At 24.8% G+C, this 18,851-nt stretch overlaps 2 protein-coding genes across 2 annotated transcripts; both read left to right on the forward strand.

Moving 5' to 3' along the window:
• Nucleotides 1–1,836: 1,836 nt before the first annotated feature.
• LOC113859340 (zinc finger BED domain-containing protein RICESLEEPER 2-like) lies at nucleotides 1,837–3,486 on the forward strand. Its single transcript, XM_027492144.1, has 4 exons — nucleotides 1,837–2,587; nucleotides 2,696–2,937; nucleotides 3,020–3,347; nucleotides 3,431–3,486. The coding sequence occupies exons 1-4, from the start codon at nucleotides 1,837–1,839 to the stop codon at nucleotides 3,484–3,486; spliced, it is 1,377 nt and encodes a 458-aa protein (XP_027347945.1).
• Nucleotides 3,487–15,534: 12,048 nt separating this feature from the next.
• LOC113859342 (F-box protein At3g22350-like) lies at nucleotides 15,535–16,620 on the forward strand. The gene has a single exon (XM_027492145.1). The coding sequence runs from the start codon at nucleotides 15,535–15,537 to the stop codon at nucleotides 16,618–16,620; it is 1,086 nt and encodes a 361-aa protein (XP_027347946.1).
• The last annotated feature ends 2,231 nt before the right edge of the window (nucleotides 16,621–18,851 follow it).

An 18,851-nucleotide genomic window follows, 5' to 3' on the forward strand; every position in this document is an offset into this window, starting at 1 on the left:
CCAGGGTTGGGTTATCCATGGGTTGGCCCTGACCCTGCAATACTTTACACAATACGATTAATCCACTTTGTCTTTACGTAAGAACTTTGTCTTTTTTTTTCTCTAAATTACAAGAACCCTAATCCCTTTTCTCTAAATCACACAATCACACAGAGATTGAAGTGGCTAATGCAATAGATTTTCACAGATTCTCATATTCACAGATTTCGTAGATTCGCAGATTTCACACAGATGTAAGTGGCTCCTCCAACACTTCTCAGATTTGCAGCTCTTCGCAAGAGGTGGTCATTCAATATTTCTCAATTCATAGATCAAGGTAATAGTTACTTTGCGACTCCGTGCAAGGCGCTGCAGCTTTTTATGGTCATTCTTTACTTATTATACCTTTCTGCAAATTTCTTATAATATAATCTTTTATTTTTTGTGGCTAAAAGGGCATCATTTATAATCTTTTATTTTTTGGGGGGAATATAATATAATATAATATTTGTAGGATGATCGCACCAAGTCGTTGCTAAAGTATATCTAATAAACATTGTCCAATCATTCATCAGCTTTCAACTACTTAGAATGAAAATAGTTAAATAAAAAGGCAGATATAATATTTTATAATGATGAACAGCGATCTGTACACAATTTTTTCAAGCGACGGTGTGTGGTGGTAACATGGGAAATGGTGGGGAAGAAGGTTATAAATATTTAATATTGGTAATGGGTAAGAGATTTGACTTGGAGAGGGTGAGGTGTGTGGTGTGGTTCTTACAAGGCAGTGGCACGTAGGTGGGAATCACTATCACTTTGAAAAGCATCAGTTTGTATAAAATTGGTGATGTGATTCTATTTTAATTATATTTGTGAACAAATGGAAATGGTGAGAAACTGATACAGTTTAATAATGTAAACTAATCCAAATCCAACCATTGTTTGTGGCCCGCGAAATTTATTTATTTGTAACTATATATATATGAAGTACTCTCTTAATTTTTTTATCAAATAATTCAATTACCTTATTGATAAAAAAAAATATCTTTATTTGTATAATTACAGAGACAAAATTGGGTTGAAAGGGAAAAAATTCAAATTGGCAGCAATGTCTCTGATCCTCACCAAAACTCTGCTAGAATTGGTCTAAGCTTTTGTTATTACAGGTTTGCAATTGTTTGTATATTATGCATCAATCCTTATTTTTGAACTTGATTATTTCTTTCTTACTGAGATTATGTGAAAGTATAGTTTGTAATTTAAATTGTAAAAGTATAGTTTCTAATTTTTATTTTGTGTTTGTTTTAATGCATAGGAACAATAAATTATATTATGGATTCTATGAATAAGACTGTGAATATAGATGATGAAGTTGTTTCTGAAACTCCTCCTGTATTATCTGGAAGTGTCGAGACACCTAAGAAACAATTTTCAAATGTTTGGAAATATTTTACTAAAACTGGTGTAGATAAAGATGGAGTTGAAAGAGCTGTGTGCAAATATTGTGGCCATGATTATGCTATTGGAAAAAATCCCAAGACAAAAAATCATTATGGAACTTCACATTTAAGTCGACATGTTTCAGTTTGTAAAAATATTCAAAGTTCAAGTGTAGATGCAATTCCTACTCAAGACGTAAGTTTTGGTGCGAGAAAGATTAACCAAAAGACTCAACGTAATATTCTTGCACAAGCCATAATCAAACATGATCTTCCTTTCAACTTTGCAGAGTATGATATGATCAGAGAATGGATCAATTATGTGAATCCTAATGTTGTAATGCCCTCTAGGAATACTGTTGTGTCAGATGTTCAAAAAATTTAGATGAGAGAGAAGGAAAAACTCAAAGAAGTCATGTGTAATATTCCTAATAGAGTATGTCTTACCTCTGATGTTTGGACAGCAGCTACGAGTGAAGGTTATATTTGCTTAACTGTTCATTTTGTTGATGAGAACTGGAGATTAGTAAGTAAGATTCTTAATTTTTGTCGAATGAAACCACCTCACACTGGAGTTGAATTAGAAGCCACTTTATTTGATTGCTTGAAGCAATGGGGAATTGATAAAAAAGTTTTCTCTATTACTTTAGATAATGCTTTTGTCAATGACAATATGCAAGATATTTTGAAAAATCATCTTCGTGTGCAGAATAGTTTGTTGTGTGATGGAGAATTTTTTCATGTGCATTGTTCTGCTTATATACTCAATTTGATTGTACAAGAGGGTCTAAAAGTAACTAATGAAACACTCTTTAAAATTAGAGAGAGTGTTAAGTATGTGAGAGGATCTGATGGAAGGATGATTAAATTTCAAGATTATGTGCAAGATGCTGGAATAGACACAACAATTGGGTTAAGATTAGATGTTTCTACTAGGTGGAATTCAACATACTTAATGCTTGAAAGTACAATCAAGTATGAAAAAGCTTTTGATATTCTTCAGGTGGTTGATAGAAATTATAAATATTGTCCATCATATGAGGAATGGAGAAAAGGAGAGAAATTATGTGAATTTTTAGAGCCGTTTTATGAGACTACAAATATGGTTTCTGGTTCTTGTTATCCGACTTCAAACTTATATTTTATGCAAGTTTGGAAGATTGAATGTTTGTTGAATGAATATTTATTGAACGAAGATGATGTTATAAAGGATATGGCTGCAAGAATGAAAGGAAAATTTGAAAAATATTGGAAGAATTATTGTGTGTTGTTAGCTTTTGGAGCTATTCTTGACCCTCGTTTAAAGCTTGATTTTTTAAGATTTTGCTATACCAAGCTTGATCCTTTAACCTCTCATGAGAAGGTCAACAATGTGAAGGATAAGTTTGATAAGCTTTATGGAGAATATGCAAACAATTTTAATGCTACAAGTGGTTCTAAACCTTCCAATGAATCCAATTTGTTGTCAAAGTCACATGGAGATGGAAATAGGTCAAAGAAATCAAGATTGTTCAATGTATGTTCTTTTATGTCATTTTAATTATGGTGTGTTTCTTATTTTTATTTTGTTTAAAGGGTTATTATGTTATATTTTGCAGGAGTTTAAAATGTTTCAAAATGAAACTAAGTCTACCATTGGTAAGAGTGAATTGGATTTGTATTTGGATGAGTCACAAGTTGATTATGATGATACTGAAAAATTTAATGTGCTTTATTATTGGAAAAGTAATGAAAAGAGATTTTCAACACTCTCTATATTAGCAAGAGATGTGCTTAGCATTCCAATCACTACAATAGCATCAGAATCTGCTTTTAGCATTGGTGGACGTGTTCTCACTAAATATAGAAGTTCTACACTTCCAAAAAATGTGCAAATGTTAATTTGTGCTAGGAATTGGTTGCATGGCTTTGTTGAAAGTCCAAGTGGTAATATTTATTTTAATCACCTTTTATGATTATTATATAATTTGTACAAACATAATTCTATTCTTATTGTTTTTGAGTTTTAGATAATGATGAGACAAAAACTCTAGAGTCTAGTATGCAACAAGATATTGAAGATTAACAAGTAGGTACTCAAGGCTGGTAGGTAAACACGAAGCTGTCAACTCTTGTCCTTGTAGTGGTAAAAGTATATTCTGATTATCTTTTTTGTTGGTCTGACTGCATCTTGAATGGTGAAATTAACTTTGTGATATTCGATCAATTGTATGATATCAATATCCGACGTATTGTGTATATTTTGAAATACATCCACTTTTTATCTACACTGGACCTTGGCATTCTTTAATTTGGCAAAATTGTTGATATCTTATTTTTTTGTAATGATTTATTTTCAGTACCTTGGAACTGCAAATTATTGTACTTTCTTAGGTGGTGTTCAATTTGATTATGTTTCGTCCATTTGTGTAATAGTTAATTATGAAATTAAATTTGAGTTGGAAACTTGCAATTATTAAAAAAATTTGGTCCTTGAAGTCCTGGCCCTAACCCTGGCCCATTGGGCTTTTTAGCCAATAGGGCTTTTAATTTATAGGGCTTTTTGGCCCATAGATATGAAAAAAGCATGTAAAAGTTTATCTTTTTAATTTATATGAAAAAAGCAATATAAAATTAAAATCTGCCCTGTTTATAGCTCACACAAAATTTAAAAACTATTTTTTATTTTTACTATTTTTAAGTTTGTACGTGACTCAGAGTATAGAAAAAAAATCATGTAAAAGTTTTATTATTTTAGTATCTTCAGAATTCATGGAAGCATTTAATTTTGTTATTAATGATAATTAGTGAATTTCCTGTGCATAATATGAATATTATTAAATTAAAAAAATTTAAAATATAAATAAAGATATATTAAATTAAAATGTATTAATTTTTAGTATACAAGACTTACATTTATGATTAAAAATTAATTTAATTTTTAATATTTATTAAATTAAACTTGCTGTTGAAATTGATGCTTTTGAAAGAAATATAAGGTGTATTTCCTTATTATTATTATTATTATATATAATTTTATTAAAGTGATTCCGTCAAAAAAAATTTAGTATTAAACTTTATGGTAGTTGAACATAAAATGTTCAACAATTTTACTCTTATTTTTTTTAAAAATAAAACCCTAAGGTTATTTTTAGTATTTTTAAATTCTAAACTAGCAAAAAAAAAAATTGTAAAACAATAACTTTTAGCGTTTTAGAATTAAGAAAAAAATTCAAAAAAAAAATTTGAAATTATTTTTTAGTCTTTTTAAATTTAAAATTAGATAAATAAAATATTAACAAATTTTTTTGACATTTTAGATTTAAAAAAATTAAAAATATATATTTTTTAAACTTGACATTTTTATATTAATATCAAGTTTATATTAATATGTCAATCATTTTTAAATTAATTTTTTACTCATTTAATAATTATATAATAAATTATTTTTTTACTTTTCTATATTATAAGTTTGATCATTTTAGATTTTGAGTGTATAAAAATATTTATTTAAGCATTTTCATATGAAAAATAACAAAAAAATTATAGTAAATGACTTATTATAAAATTGTAAGTTAAGATAAGTAACATTTAATATTTTAGAAATTTAAAATAAGATTTTACTCAATAATTATGTTTTATTAACCCTTTTAATCGCTTTAGAGGTGTAATTTTGATTGTGAGAATTAAATTGTCAATTCACATATTATAAATTTCACTTCCATTTTCATTTTAAATTCCAAATGATATTATATTTTCAAGAGCTTTATCTGTTGTCTCTCTCTCTCTCTCTTAATTTTTCTTGTTTCCTTCATTCCTCTCCTCGTAACATCCTATGTGTAATGCTTGTAGGTAGTCTATTGACATTCTCAATACGTGAAAAAAAAAATTTTAAAAATTAAAAATCCAACTTCTCCAATAAGATATAATTAATTTTGAAAAAATTAAATGAAAGAAGTTATAAATTAATTTAAATCTATGAGAAAAATTCATCATAATTTATTTTCTTTACCACTAACGCTTATTATGAAACTTTTTTAAGTTATGATTAATTTATGAAGCTTATTTACATTGAATCAACCATCTCCTATTAGATATAATGAATTTATACATTTTAATTTATGAAAATGTTAAAAAAAAAAGATTATAAAAAGATGAAGTCTATAAAAAATTATTATATTTTATTTCCGTCTAGTGTAATTACTTATTACGAGACTTATCTAAGTTGGCTCTTACTCATTTTGATTTTCGCATTTCTATAGGTTGGAATTTATCAATCAACCTATCAATATAATGAGGTTAAAGTAAAGTCCTGATTTTAAGGTTGAAATTGTGCGAATCAAGTGTTTTATTTTTTAAGTCAACTAATGAGAGTGTGATAAAAAGAAAGTGTTGTCTGACTAATTTGGACATTGACTCCAAAGACCCAATTTTAACCAAAGAGAGTGGGAAAAAAAGTTTGGTCTTGCTCTGTTAGGTGGACTGCTCTTTAACAAAAATAAAATAGTCAACTAAGCAATCGAAATGGTTCTTATGCTTAAAGGATAAAATATTCTTTTAGGACCAAATTAATAATACTTAAATTATATTTGACAGATTTATGAAAACAAAAGACAATAATAAGATATGATATTCTATTATATGTCATGTCGCACGTTGAAAATAAAATCATTTGTTCTCTCAATGTGACAAACACTACTTGTATATTTCAAGCATTAAAATAGGAGTTTACACATCAATTAAATAAACAAAATAGAAAATATTTAGATGTTTCCGATGTGGAATTTCAGAGGCAAGAAGTGTTTAATTTCTGTCGACAGCATGCCTATGTATAATAGCCCCTTTGTATTTTTGTCTTGATCTACTATGCCTAAGTGAGAATCTGCAAACTCTGGTACGCCTTACCAAACCGTGTCCAACATTGCCTCTGAATTTTAGGACCTCAAAATTATTTTTATTTTCACAGTATTCAGTAGTAATGAACAGAGAAGCAAGTAGGTCAAGAAAGAGTCCTCATAATTATCATTGCAAATAGTATTTCAGGCCAGCAAAGAAAAATTTTCTAGATAAAAAGTTGACCTTTGCAAATGGTCAAAACTCTAAACCAAAAGAACAGACACCAACACACAATGGTAAAATTTAACTTCCAAAAGACAGTCAATTTATGCTGCATTAATTCATTAGAATACAAAGGAAGATAAGGATAGTGGAGAGCCGAAAGAGAAGAAAAATGACACCCCAGTCCTTCACTTGTGTTTGACAATAATGTACAAGGTGCCAGCAGAAAAAAATAAAGAAACATTCAGCTGTCCCTAAAGGGTAATGCAGAGATAATATCATGTAATCTTCAAAGCTCCTCTTTATGTTCGTAGTTGTTCTTCCTTCACATTAATTGAAATGAACAGGATAACACTTCATACAGTAAGCTTTGAGAATACCTCAAGTTGAATTGAGCATACTTTATGAAACAAATGAGAAGCAGGGACAATTTAACATTCCCAAAAACATAATTTAACATCAGTTATTTTCTTTCAAAAAGTGCCACTTTCACTTTAACATGATAAATACAATACCTTTATAAGAGTCTAATGAAGACCACATTATTTCGAGCCCATATCAGAAATTAAATATTCTAATTCGAATTAACACAAATTGTTCCAAATTTGATCTCCACTTCAATGACAATAACTTTCTCTCTTTTCCTGTAATCTAAAACAACTTCAGACCAAAGCTGTTCTGTATGGAAAGAATTTCGTATAGCCTTCACCTGGTTTTATGTCAGACATAACAATCCACAAACACTACAAACACCACCCTTCCCCTAAAAAAAGTCAAACCCGTGGAGTGATCACAAAACTGACATGATCATATAACAATTAAATTGACTAAGAAATAGAAAGAAGCGTTGAGGAAAAATACCACGTATCTTAATTGTAAGTATTCACGTTTAATGTATAATCTCTTTTCTTCAGAGTGAGGTGAGTATTTGGATTAGTTTACTGCTTTGATTTCTCATGCATGGACTAACGATTGTTAGGTATTCACTTACCCCTTGCGCATTGCATTTAGTGAATTTGGGAACAACTTATTTGTCAAATTTAGTAACCGATTTGCAACCACCCAATTGGTTGCAAAATTTGGTTGTCAACGTATTTTTTGCAACGAACATTAATGACCAACAAAATGGATTAGTCACCGAATATCTTAGTGACTAAATTACACATTTAGGGACCAATTGCTTATTTCATCACTAATTTGCTTTGCAATCAATTATTTTCGATACCACCTCAATTTCGTTGCTCCCTAATTTAGTGACCGATTTTTAACATTTAGCAACCATATTTTTTTTTATTACTATTTTTTTCTAGTTGTGTAATTTAGCCTAATAAATAAATATGATTTTTCTTAAATTTATTTTTAATTTTTAATAGTTTTAATTAATAAATTCTTAAATGTGTTTTTAAATGATTTCACCATATTTATCAGATATATATATATATATATATATATATATATATATATTACTTATCATTTTTAGAATTTATAAAGGCTCTAAGCAGTACAGAATTTAAATTAGTGCATATTTAATTGTTAAAATTGTAATTCGAAAGTTTAATATTTTACGCGATTTTAGTTCTGCATATAATTAAATAATAAATATTTTGAGAAAAAATATATTTAATCTAAAAATATAAAAGAAACAAGTTTATAGACGCTCCATAGTTTATCTATCTATTTACATATTTGTTTTATTGGTCATAAGTGTTTATCGCGTTTAACTTTTTATTTATTTAACATCCTTTAATGAAAAAATCACATTCGTTGAAGAATGTCCATAAATTATTTAGAGTATGCAAAAAATCTTCTTAAGTTCTCTCTGCTTATATAGGAAAAATAAATAAATAAATAAATGTATATATATATATATATATATATATATATATATAATATAAAGAAATCAACTACATATACCTTTTACTTTTTTCAAGTTAAAATGTTTAATTGTTTAAAACTTATTATGTGATATCACATTTCTATTGTATTTCCCTCTTCTTTTTTTTAGTGTACAAAATTTTTAACTACTTGTTTCTGCACTGTAGTGTCGTCTGCCTTATCCCGAAATTACCTTGTTCGTGAAATACATGAGTTATATGACACATGGGTGAGAAAGCGTAACAGGAAAGAAATATTAATAAAATAAAAATCGACATTACTATTTTCAATTATTTTAACAAAGTAAAATATTATTGAAATATTTAAATTTTAGTATAGGTTGAATTTAAAAGTAAGAAAGAGATTACTCCAAGTTTAAGTGAATTGTTTGACTATTTAGATTCATAACTTATATATATATATATATATTTGTTGTTAACCATGTAACTTTTATTTTAATTTTTTTAGCAATAACTTGTATTTTAATTCAAGTTGCTACACTAGTAATAATTATAAAATTATATTATGTATTATAATGTTGACCTTATAAAAAAATTTACACTAACAATAAACTAAAATTAAATTCAATTTAAAATGTGTAAAAAGTTGTATACTTAATAAATATTGTATATATAATAATTATAATATTTTTAAAGTATATATCATATTTATTGAACATGACAGTTAATACTGAAGTGGAGACATCTTAAACATATTCAATAATGATATTAAAATTTATTTCATAATATATATTTATTATTATATTTATTTTGATCGAGTTTATTTTTTCACATGTATCTCATTTATTATTATCATATCAATTCTTATTTTATTTTTAAGTTGCTTTCTATAAATTTCAATAATTATAAATTCAATTTAATTTTTTATATAACATATAAATTTTGAAATGATGGGATCTCAATTAATTATATAATAATTATTTAGTTTTATATTCTTGATAAAGATTATTAAATGATAAATACAATATTATAAAATAGATACGTATTTATATATGTACCAAATTTAAAGGTAAGAAATAAACTATTATTTTATCAGTTTATATATATTATATAATTTATTTTATTTTATTCTTTCTATGTTATAATATGTTTAACAACTAAATTTATTTTAAATGTCAATAAAAATTATTATAATTTTTTAACAACTTGATTTTATCAAAATTTAACTATAAAAAATGTAAGTATATTATAAATACTAATATGATGTTGTTAAAGTATACATTATATTTGTTAAACATTTATTTTTTACAAAAGGCAATCAAATTTTTTGTGTAGTAAAATATTTACTATTAATATTTAATATATTTTGAGTTTAACATGAGTTATCGGTTTAAATACTTTTACAATTTCAACTAAATAGAATAAACCATATATATATATATATATATATATATATATTGATATTAATTAATAAAAAATAATATTCGTTGTTGATATGGGATCCATAATTGGGTGAGAGTATACTTTCAATGTATTAAAATTAAATTTATACATTTATTAGTATTAAATTATATTAATTCCTTACTTTTAGTAAATAAAATTGAATAAATATGAAATATATAAAAATTCATATTTTTAATGTTTATATATATTTATGTCAATATTTTATTGTATTAAATAAATATATTATTTTATTTTATTATAAAAAATTAACAATTATTATTGATATGGAGATCATTAATTGGATGAGAGTGTAAAATAATTGTTAATGTATTTAAATTAAACTCATATTTTATTAGTTTTAAATTTAAATTTATTAATAAAAATTTAATAAATATTATAAATATAAAAATCTATATATTTAGTACATATTTGTTTAATTTAATAGTTTTATTGTATTAAATAAAATATTATTTAGTTATATTATTTAATGTTACATTAACGCTACTTTAAAAGATATAATATTTAATATGATATAAATTTTATGGTTCAGTCAATTGTAGTGTGCATACATTTAACGTACTAAAGTGTTTGTATTAATTATTATTAATATAAATTATTAAAAAATAATATATATTTTTGGTATTAAATTTTTTTGTAAGTATTTTTTATTTAATAAAAAAATTTTGAATAAATTTTGAATAAATTTTAAAACACATGAAAATTGATATATTTAATACATATACATTAAATATAATAAAATAATAATAATTTGACTATATTAAAGGAATACTGTATTTAATCATATTAACTTGTTTAATTAAATATTATTTAATAAAAATAATATGTAATGCTACATACAATTAAATAATATTACTATTATATTTGTATATTAGTACTATAGTACAATAAATTTTAGTATAGATAGATAGTACACATACCGATTGCTAAACAATATATTGTATAAAACAAGCTTGACTACAGTTGTTTTATTGACTAAAGAATTGACATGGTAACGATATGTGTAACAGTTACTTATTTGGTTTTGGTACTAATCCCAACACTTTCAATGACTTGAAGATTATTGAAGGTTTTAGCATGTTCCCTAATAACGATGAAAATAGAATACCCTTGTTTTTTACACAGCTATACAACACCAGCACCAATTCCTTGACGGCCCTTGATGTCGATGCTAGTTTTTCTAATTTACCTGGTAATATGGTGGACTTGGGTCCTTTCTCATGCGAATGGGATTTATTACTCTCTCTATTCGGATTGCACCTTCATCCTTTGTTTTGATTTTTGTTCTAACAAATTTTGGAAGCTCAACACCCCCAAGTCCCCAACTCTAAATGGTAAGATTCTTGAAGCCAGTGATTCCATTGCGTACGTTGTAGAACACACAATGAATGATTGTTTGGAAAAGTGTTATTGGATGTGTGGATAAAGCAATGAATGATTACAATTTAGAAGTGCAGCATAACTCTATTGCATCAATTGACAAGAATGAGAGGTTAGAATATATAATAATTTGAAATATTAACAGTTAAATTATACAAATTATAGTATATATATTTTTTATTTATCAAGAAATGAAGCTAAGTGTGCATATAAAAACATTAAAATCATGTTATACAAAATGTAATATATCATACAAAATACACAAAGTAATTTAAATAATAAGAAAATTTTACATGATTATATCAATAATCTATATCTATATATTTATGTAAAATTAACTACACATCTACTTATTATTCTATAAATTAAATTTTGAACTGTATAAAGTTATTTTTATATATATGACTCTACCTATAACTTACGAATTGATATTATATTTTATTGTATTGAAATTTGAAACATATAAAGTCACTCCTATTGACTCACTTCCTTATTATTCTATACATAAAAATTCGAAACGTATTATTCATACTTATTATCTTTGAATTGTATTTAAAGAATGTTTATTAGACTTGATGGTTATATTTTGTTACAAATAGACTTTGAGAAATAATAGATGATTGAAAAATAAAAGTGCAATATCATGAATGTGAGATACACTAAATATATATCGCAAAAAAGAGTTAATTAGTACTGATATGGTACTAATTAATAAAAAGGTATTAGATTTGTATTTTCCTTATCAAAAATTTATTATTTTTAATAAATTATAATTATGTTGTCTTTTACATGTTGTTATATGATAGCTAGCTAACTAAATTTATTTTTAAATTTTCTAATTGATTTTTTTTTTTCTAATGAGTGATCCTAGACCAATATATGAAAGGAACTTTCTCCACCATTTCTGTTTTAATGCATTAATATTAAATTATAAGTTAAAATTACATCAATGTTAAATTATATTAAAGGCTAGCTTAACAAAAAGAAGTATCTCATGATTTGTAGAGTTCCTCTCATTAATGGATGGAGAAATTGGAAGGTTGTTTGAAGGAAAAGAAGAGTGAGTTGAGTGTTGTTGCTGCATGTTTTTAGCTATGATGAAAGAGTAATCAACTACTTGAAGTAGAAAAACCAACGTCAAACTCATAAAAGTCATACTTAGTTGGTGGAACAACATATTTTATTTATATTGTACAAGAAATGCAAATTATCTTGCTCAACAAACTCGTCTTTTAAATCCCAGCAAGTACCTAACACATCTAAAAAAGCTAGACATGTACACTCCACACCAAGTGAACTTTTTTGTTAGATATCATTGGTGCCTCTTTTAAGAACAATCATTGTTATGGATAATTTTTTAAATTTTCTCATATTTTCATAATTTTTTTTTTAAATTTTGATATTTCTGTATTAAAAACTTTATATAAGAAAAAATTATATTTTTATTGTAAAAAACAATTTAAAAATTAAATTTAAATTTTTAATTTTTAAATTTAAAATTAAATTTAGAAATAATCAAAGTAGTTTACAAAAAAATAAAAGAAAAAAAAATTGATTAATCAAGAAGTAAAGAATTGTGAAAAGTTTAAGTCTTTTATATATATATAATGCTTAAGTACTCTGAACACCGATCCAATGAGCTCTCTACATCAATAGAGCTTCCAGAATATAGGTGAGTCTTGAGAAAACAAAAACAAAAAAAAATAATGTATACCGATTCTTGATTGTGCTCATTACTACTTGATAGAAACTTCTATCAATACATATTATATAAATTAATTTAAATTGTATCCATTTTTTTATTTTATATGATATTTAAAATAATATATATTAAAATAAAAAATGTTAGAAAATTTATGAGAATTAAAAATAACAAATTTTTCTACAAATATAAAAATTCAGAGATAAAATAATTTAAAATACTAAAAATTATTATTGACAAGTTTTCATATTTTTATAATTTTTTTAAATTAATATTGAAAAAATTGATATAAAAAAACCTCTATTTTTATTGAAATATATATACTCATTAAAAGAAATATTTTTTATAATGAAATTAATTTTTTTAACTATAAAACAAAAAAGCTTTCTACATGTTTTTGACACCTTATTGTCCTCACACATACACTTTCCTGAAATTTCTCATAATGCTATATTTTTAATAATGCTATAATTCATAGAATAATTAATACATATATAGTGTAATAAATTTTATAGTAATTCTATTTTTATTTAATAATGTTATTTAATTTAATTATACATTATATTTAATAAATGTATATTTAAATGTTACATTAATATTATAGATTACTAAATTATTTATAAAGAGGCTTAAATGATTATTAAATATTTTAATATGAAGTAAGTCATTAAAAAGATTAATAAAATAAATAAGACTTTTTAAAAAAATAGATTAAATTTAATAAAAAATATATGACAAATAATATGTCAAACTTAAATTTTAAAATTATTAAAGGAACTAGACTCATCTATGCAAAAAAATAGTCTAGTCTAACTTAATTTTATCCTTAATTATAATTCACTTTTTTTTTTCAATCTATATTATGCACAATATATACCAAACATTATAAGTTATTTTTTTAAACAATGTTTTAGAAATGAGTCAATTCAAGAAAAGGAGAGGAATAGAAGATAGATAATACAAAAGACAAATAAAAAGAAATTAAAGAGCACCAAAAAAATGGAAGAAAAAAAGAAAATGGAGGAGAAGAGAAAAAAAAAACATCACAAGTATCACCTAACAACAAAAACTATATAAAAGTGTTTGATGTTTGACAAAGTCAAAGACTAACAAGTTTAAATAAAAATTTTAAAGATCAAATTATTTCACTTACAATCACAATACTAATTTAAAGTTTATTTTAAAAAAATTAAATAATTTTAAAATATAATTTATTTTAAAATAATACTTTTTATTGTATAATATTAAATTTTTAATTAAATATCAACAATTAATATATACTAATAACCATAAATTTAAGAGATAAGACTTTATGAAAATAAATTTCAAGTTTCAAAAATTAAAAAAAAATTAAGAATTTTTATAAATATATAAAATAAGCATTTATAAAAAATATAAAATTATATAAGAAAATAAAGAAAAATTACGTAACAATTTTAAAGTCCAAAATTTTGAATGAAATTAATAAAAATGTATATAAAAAAATTAAATCATTAGAAGGGAAAAGTATAATTTAAGAATTAATATTAGTAAATTTTAATTTAAAAATATACTCGTGACAAACTATGAAAAAGAGTAGTTTTATTAATATTTCACTTTTCTAATAATATAGTCTCATTTATAATTTATAATATAGAGGTCAGTAATAATAAAATTTATAAAAGAATTCAAATATATATTTTGGTCTTAATTGTTATTGTAACTCTACTTTTATTTAATTTATTTATATGTTATATTTTATAAATGTAATGTTTAATGCTACATTAATTTCACAGGATAATTAATATTTTTATATAATAAAATTAATATTTTTATATAATAAATTTGTCTGTAATTTTTTAATGATAAAAATATTATAGATAATTTCTGTTCGTTTATAAATTTGTCAGTAATTTTAAAAATTATCTGTAATAGTTCAAAAATCCGTCTATATATATAGATTTTGTAGTAATAAATTTTTTTAAAAATACAGAGTAAAAACTCTAATTTTATTTTTTATTTAATAAAAAATATTTATTATTATTTTTTAAAAATTATTTTAATTTAATAATACTCATGTAGTGTATGAGAAATTTATTAGTTGTACAATATAACGATGGGAAAATATTATTTAATTAATAATAATAAATAAAAATAAACTTCTTATAATTGAAATATACAAAATGAAAAAATGTTAGTATTAAAATGTTAGCATATAAAAAAAACAATTAATTTTAAATTTGGTTATCATGCATTCCAATTTTACTAGCTCAAAATATTTTACACAAATTAATAATTGAAATTCAAAATAAAGAAATAAATGATATTATATTTATGATTCATATATAATATATTATTAACTTTTAATAATAATGCTAAAATTTATAAATTAATATATATAATAAATTTTATAGTAATTCTATTTTTATTTAATAATGTTATTTAATTTAATTATACATTATATTTAATAAATGTAATAATTAATGTTACATTAATATTATAGTGCAATAAATATTTTTATATATATTTAATGCTACATTAAAAGCTATATTATTTAATGCTATATTAATATTATAATATAGTCAAATGTACACAATTCTAACTGCTACGGAGCTGTATAAAACAAGGATGGGTGAAGGTGTTCTACATAAAATCTAAATCGAAGCAACTTCGTGTTTTGAGAGAGAGAATTTGATAGAAGATTTGGAGAGGGTGAAGAATGGTGGTAACGTTGTCAGAAGATTTGACCGAAGATATACTGGAGAGGTTACCAACCAAGTCATTGATGCGATTCAAGAGCGTGAAGCAATCATGGAATACCCTCTTCAAAAGCAACACCTTCATAAAGAGGCATAGCCAGAGGCAGAGGCAAAGAGCATCCATTGAGCGTGTCATGATTTTCGACACTTGTTCTCAGGAAAGTATAACCAGGTTAACTCTTCTTTCCTCAAATGCCCCTGTTCTCTTTGAGCTTCCAGTTGAACAGTATCCCTTTGGCCAATACAGTTCTGACCTTATTTATCCAATGGGTCATTGCAATGGCATTTTTTGTCTTTGGTACAATGATGGTAATCCTGGTTTTGTTCTGTGGAATCCAGCCACAAGAGAGGCTAAGCATGTTCCCCCCTCGCCTTTTTCTAACAGTCTCAATATTAGTTATTATTTTGGGTTTGGTTCTAATCCCAACACTTTCAACTGTTTCAAGCTTATTCATGTTTTTTGCATGTTCCCTAATGACGATACAAAAGCAAAGCCTATGTTTTTTACAGAGCTATACAATACTAGCGCCGATTCCTGGACTGTTATTCGTGATGTGGATCCTTGTTTTTTCACTTTGCCTAGGAATCTACTACCCTTTAGATCCTCTGCTTTTGTGAATGGGATTGATTACTCCTTGTTTTTCGATTACACATTCATCCTTTGCTTTGACTTTTGCTCCAACCGATTCTGGAAGCTCGACACCCCAACTCTAAACGGTAAAATTCTTGAGGCCGAGGATTCCATTGCGTACATTGTCCAGCACACAGTTTCTGAAGATCAAGGACAAATTGGGTATGAAATTTGGATTTTAGAACAAGAAAATACCTGGACTAAGATACGCGACATTCATCCACTTGACAGCGACGTCGAAATCTATGCCCTTTGGAGAGATTGCACTGAATGTCTTGCAGGAACTGAGTATCAACCGTTGATGTCATATAACTCCGATGGTCAAACACTGCAGCAATTTGAATATATTGTACCTCAATATCGTGAGTTCTACAACTATAAGTATGTGGAAAGCATCGCTTTCTTATCACCATAAAGACAAACTATTAGGACGGTCTATATCCTATTTCTCTCGTTAAGAAGAAAAAAATGAATAAGAGCCATTTTGCACCATTCTACTTATGAGGTTTATCAGTGTATGTACCGTTATGGCAATATAATGGAAATAAACTTAGCTTTTCATTCTTATTCTACTTTAATTGTGCTCACCATTCATTTTTCTATTTTCATTGCTAAATTTCAAAATATAGAGAAATATATAGAATCTTTAATCTAAGTTGTCCCATTGATAGCAGTTGGCATTTTCATTTGAGTTCATATATGCTCCCTCTTTAATCACAAGATCGAGCCGAGTATTAAACTAATGTCGTTGTTTAAAAATGTGTTAATTGAACATGTGGATAAACCAATACACAGTTACAAAGTAAAATTGCAGCAAAACTCTACAGGGTCAATTGACAAGGGTGAGAAACATATTGTAAGAATAAAAGAATTATGTTAGTCATGTATCAAGGCGAAAGAGCATGTCACTCCCAAATATTTGTTGTTGGGTTCCCTTTAGTCTAGTTAAAGTTACTCATCATTCGTTCTGTTGATTTTAGGAATGGCTTTGCTTTTAGGTGTCGGGGAAACCTTCTTTAAGTGCTGACCCTTAGCATTGTCTTCATTGTATTTCAGCATTGCATAAAATCCTTGTTTCTCTAACAGTTCTCAGGGTAAAATCTTTTTCAAATTCTATTCTTTTATGAATTGAAATCCCTTCTACTTTCACTTGATTCTAATTTTATTTTTTGTTGAGAGTTTAATTTACCTAGTTACTTTTGTATTTTCTTTTCTAGTCACCGCAAACAAGTAACTTGTTTCAGATAAAAATTCAGATTTTTAATAGAAGCAGATAATTAAGTTTATTTTTTGTCTAAATTTATATTGGATCTCATCTAACAAAATCAAATTTTATTTGTCATATAAAATAAGAAGTCTCATGTGACCAAAGATCCTTACACTCAGACCTATTCTTGACCTTTCTAGGGCCCTTAGACAAAATAAAAAATTAGGCTCATTTTTAAAAAATTATAAAATATAATAAAATAAAATAAAAGCATATGTCATTACTTCTATTAAAATAATACCACTTTTTTAAGTGAATATAATTTTTTCTAATAAAATTAAAAAAATATATATTCTTTCATTAAAACAACTCTTATGTTATAATTAACTATAAAAATATAAAAAATTATAAAAAATAAATTTTATAAGCATTTTAAGATGTAAAATCATTAATGATAACATTAACATCAATATTTTCTAAAAATTCCTTCTTGATTGATAAAATTACGAGATCATTCAACCGTTTTTGTGATATTAATGACCTTAAGTAAGTTTTGATTAATTTTAACTTTGAAAAAAATTCTTTCAGCTGATGCTATAGTCTTTGAGACTGTAAAAAAAAATCTATAAACGATTAAAAAATTTGGATAGTAATATTTAGATTTGACAAACTCAAGAACTGTTTAATTTTTGAAAAAAATTAAAAAATTTTATGAACTTTAATGCTAAAAAGAGTAGAATTTGAGAATTAAATGAAATTTTAAATTTAGAAAAGTAAAAAAGTAGACTATATTTATGGTAAGTAAGATACAATAAATTAAAGAATTTTTTTTTATTTTTTTCTAACTACAAATTGCAATTAAAAATTAGAATTTTTTTTCTATATAAAAATAAAACATAATTTTTACTTGAATCTCTTTTTAAGTCTAAAACTTAGACAGTCACACTTCTAAACTATCTTAATGGCTGAGCATGCTTACATTCGTGGCTTCAATTAACAACCAAGAACCATTTATACCTTTATCTCCCAAACCAATCGTTACAGGCCTCATATTAGATCAATGGATAAGATCTAAAAGCAATAAAGTATAAAACTATATATTTTAAATAACTTAAATGTTTTTAATATCTTGCGTTACTTCCTTAATGTACGGTGCTTATAGTTTCAATTTTACCATCTTTTCATTGAGAGTTTAAATATATTATAAATGCTAATATTTTAATTAAAAAATTTTATGGAAACCGACATAAATATTATAAGTGAATTAAAATTAATTTTAAACCAAATTCAGATTTTAAAACTGATTTTTTTTAAAAATAAAATGACTTAATTTAAATATTATTTATTTAATTAAATAAAATTAGTTTTATTCGAATTCAATCCATACACAAGCCTGTACTATATATATATATATATTACTTTACATCTTATTGTGACCA

The sequence above is a fragment of the Abrus precatorius genome, unplaced genomic scaffold (genome assembly GCF_003935025.1).
Source record: "Abrus precatorius isolate BTA unplaced genomic scaffold, Abrus_2018 Scaffold2, whole genome shotgun sequence".
In the NCBI taxonomy this organism is placed as follows: Eukaryota; Viridiplantae; Streptophyta; class Magnoliopsida; order Fabales; family Fabaceae; genus Abrus; species Abrus precatorius.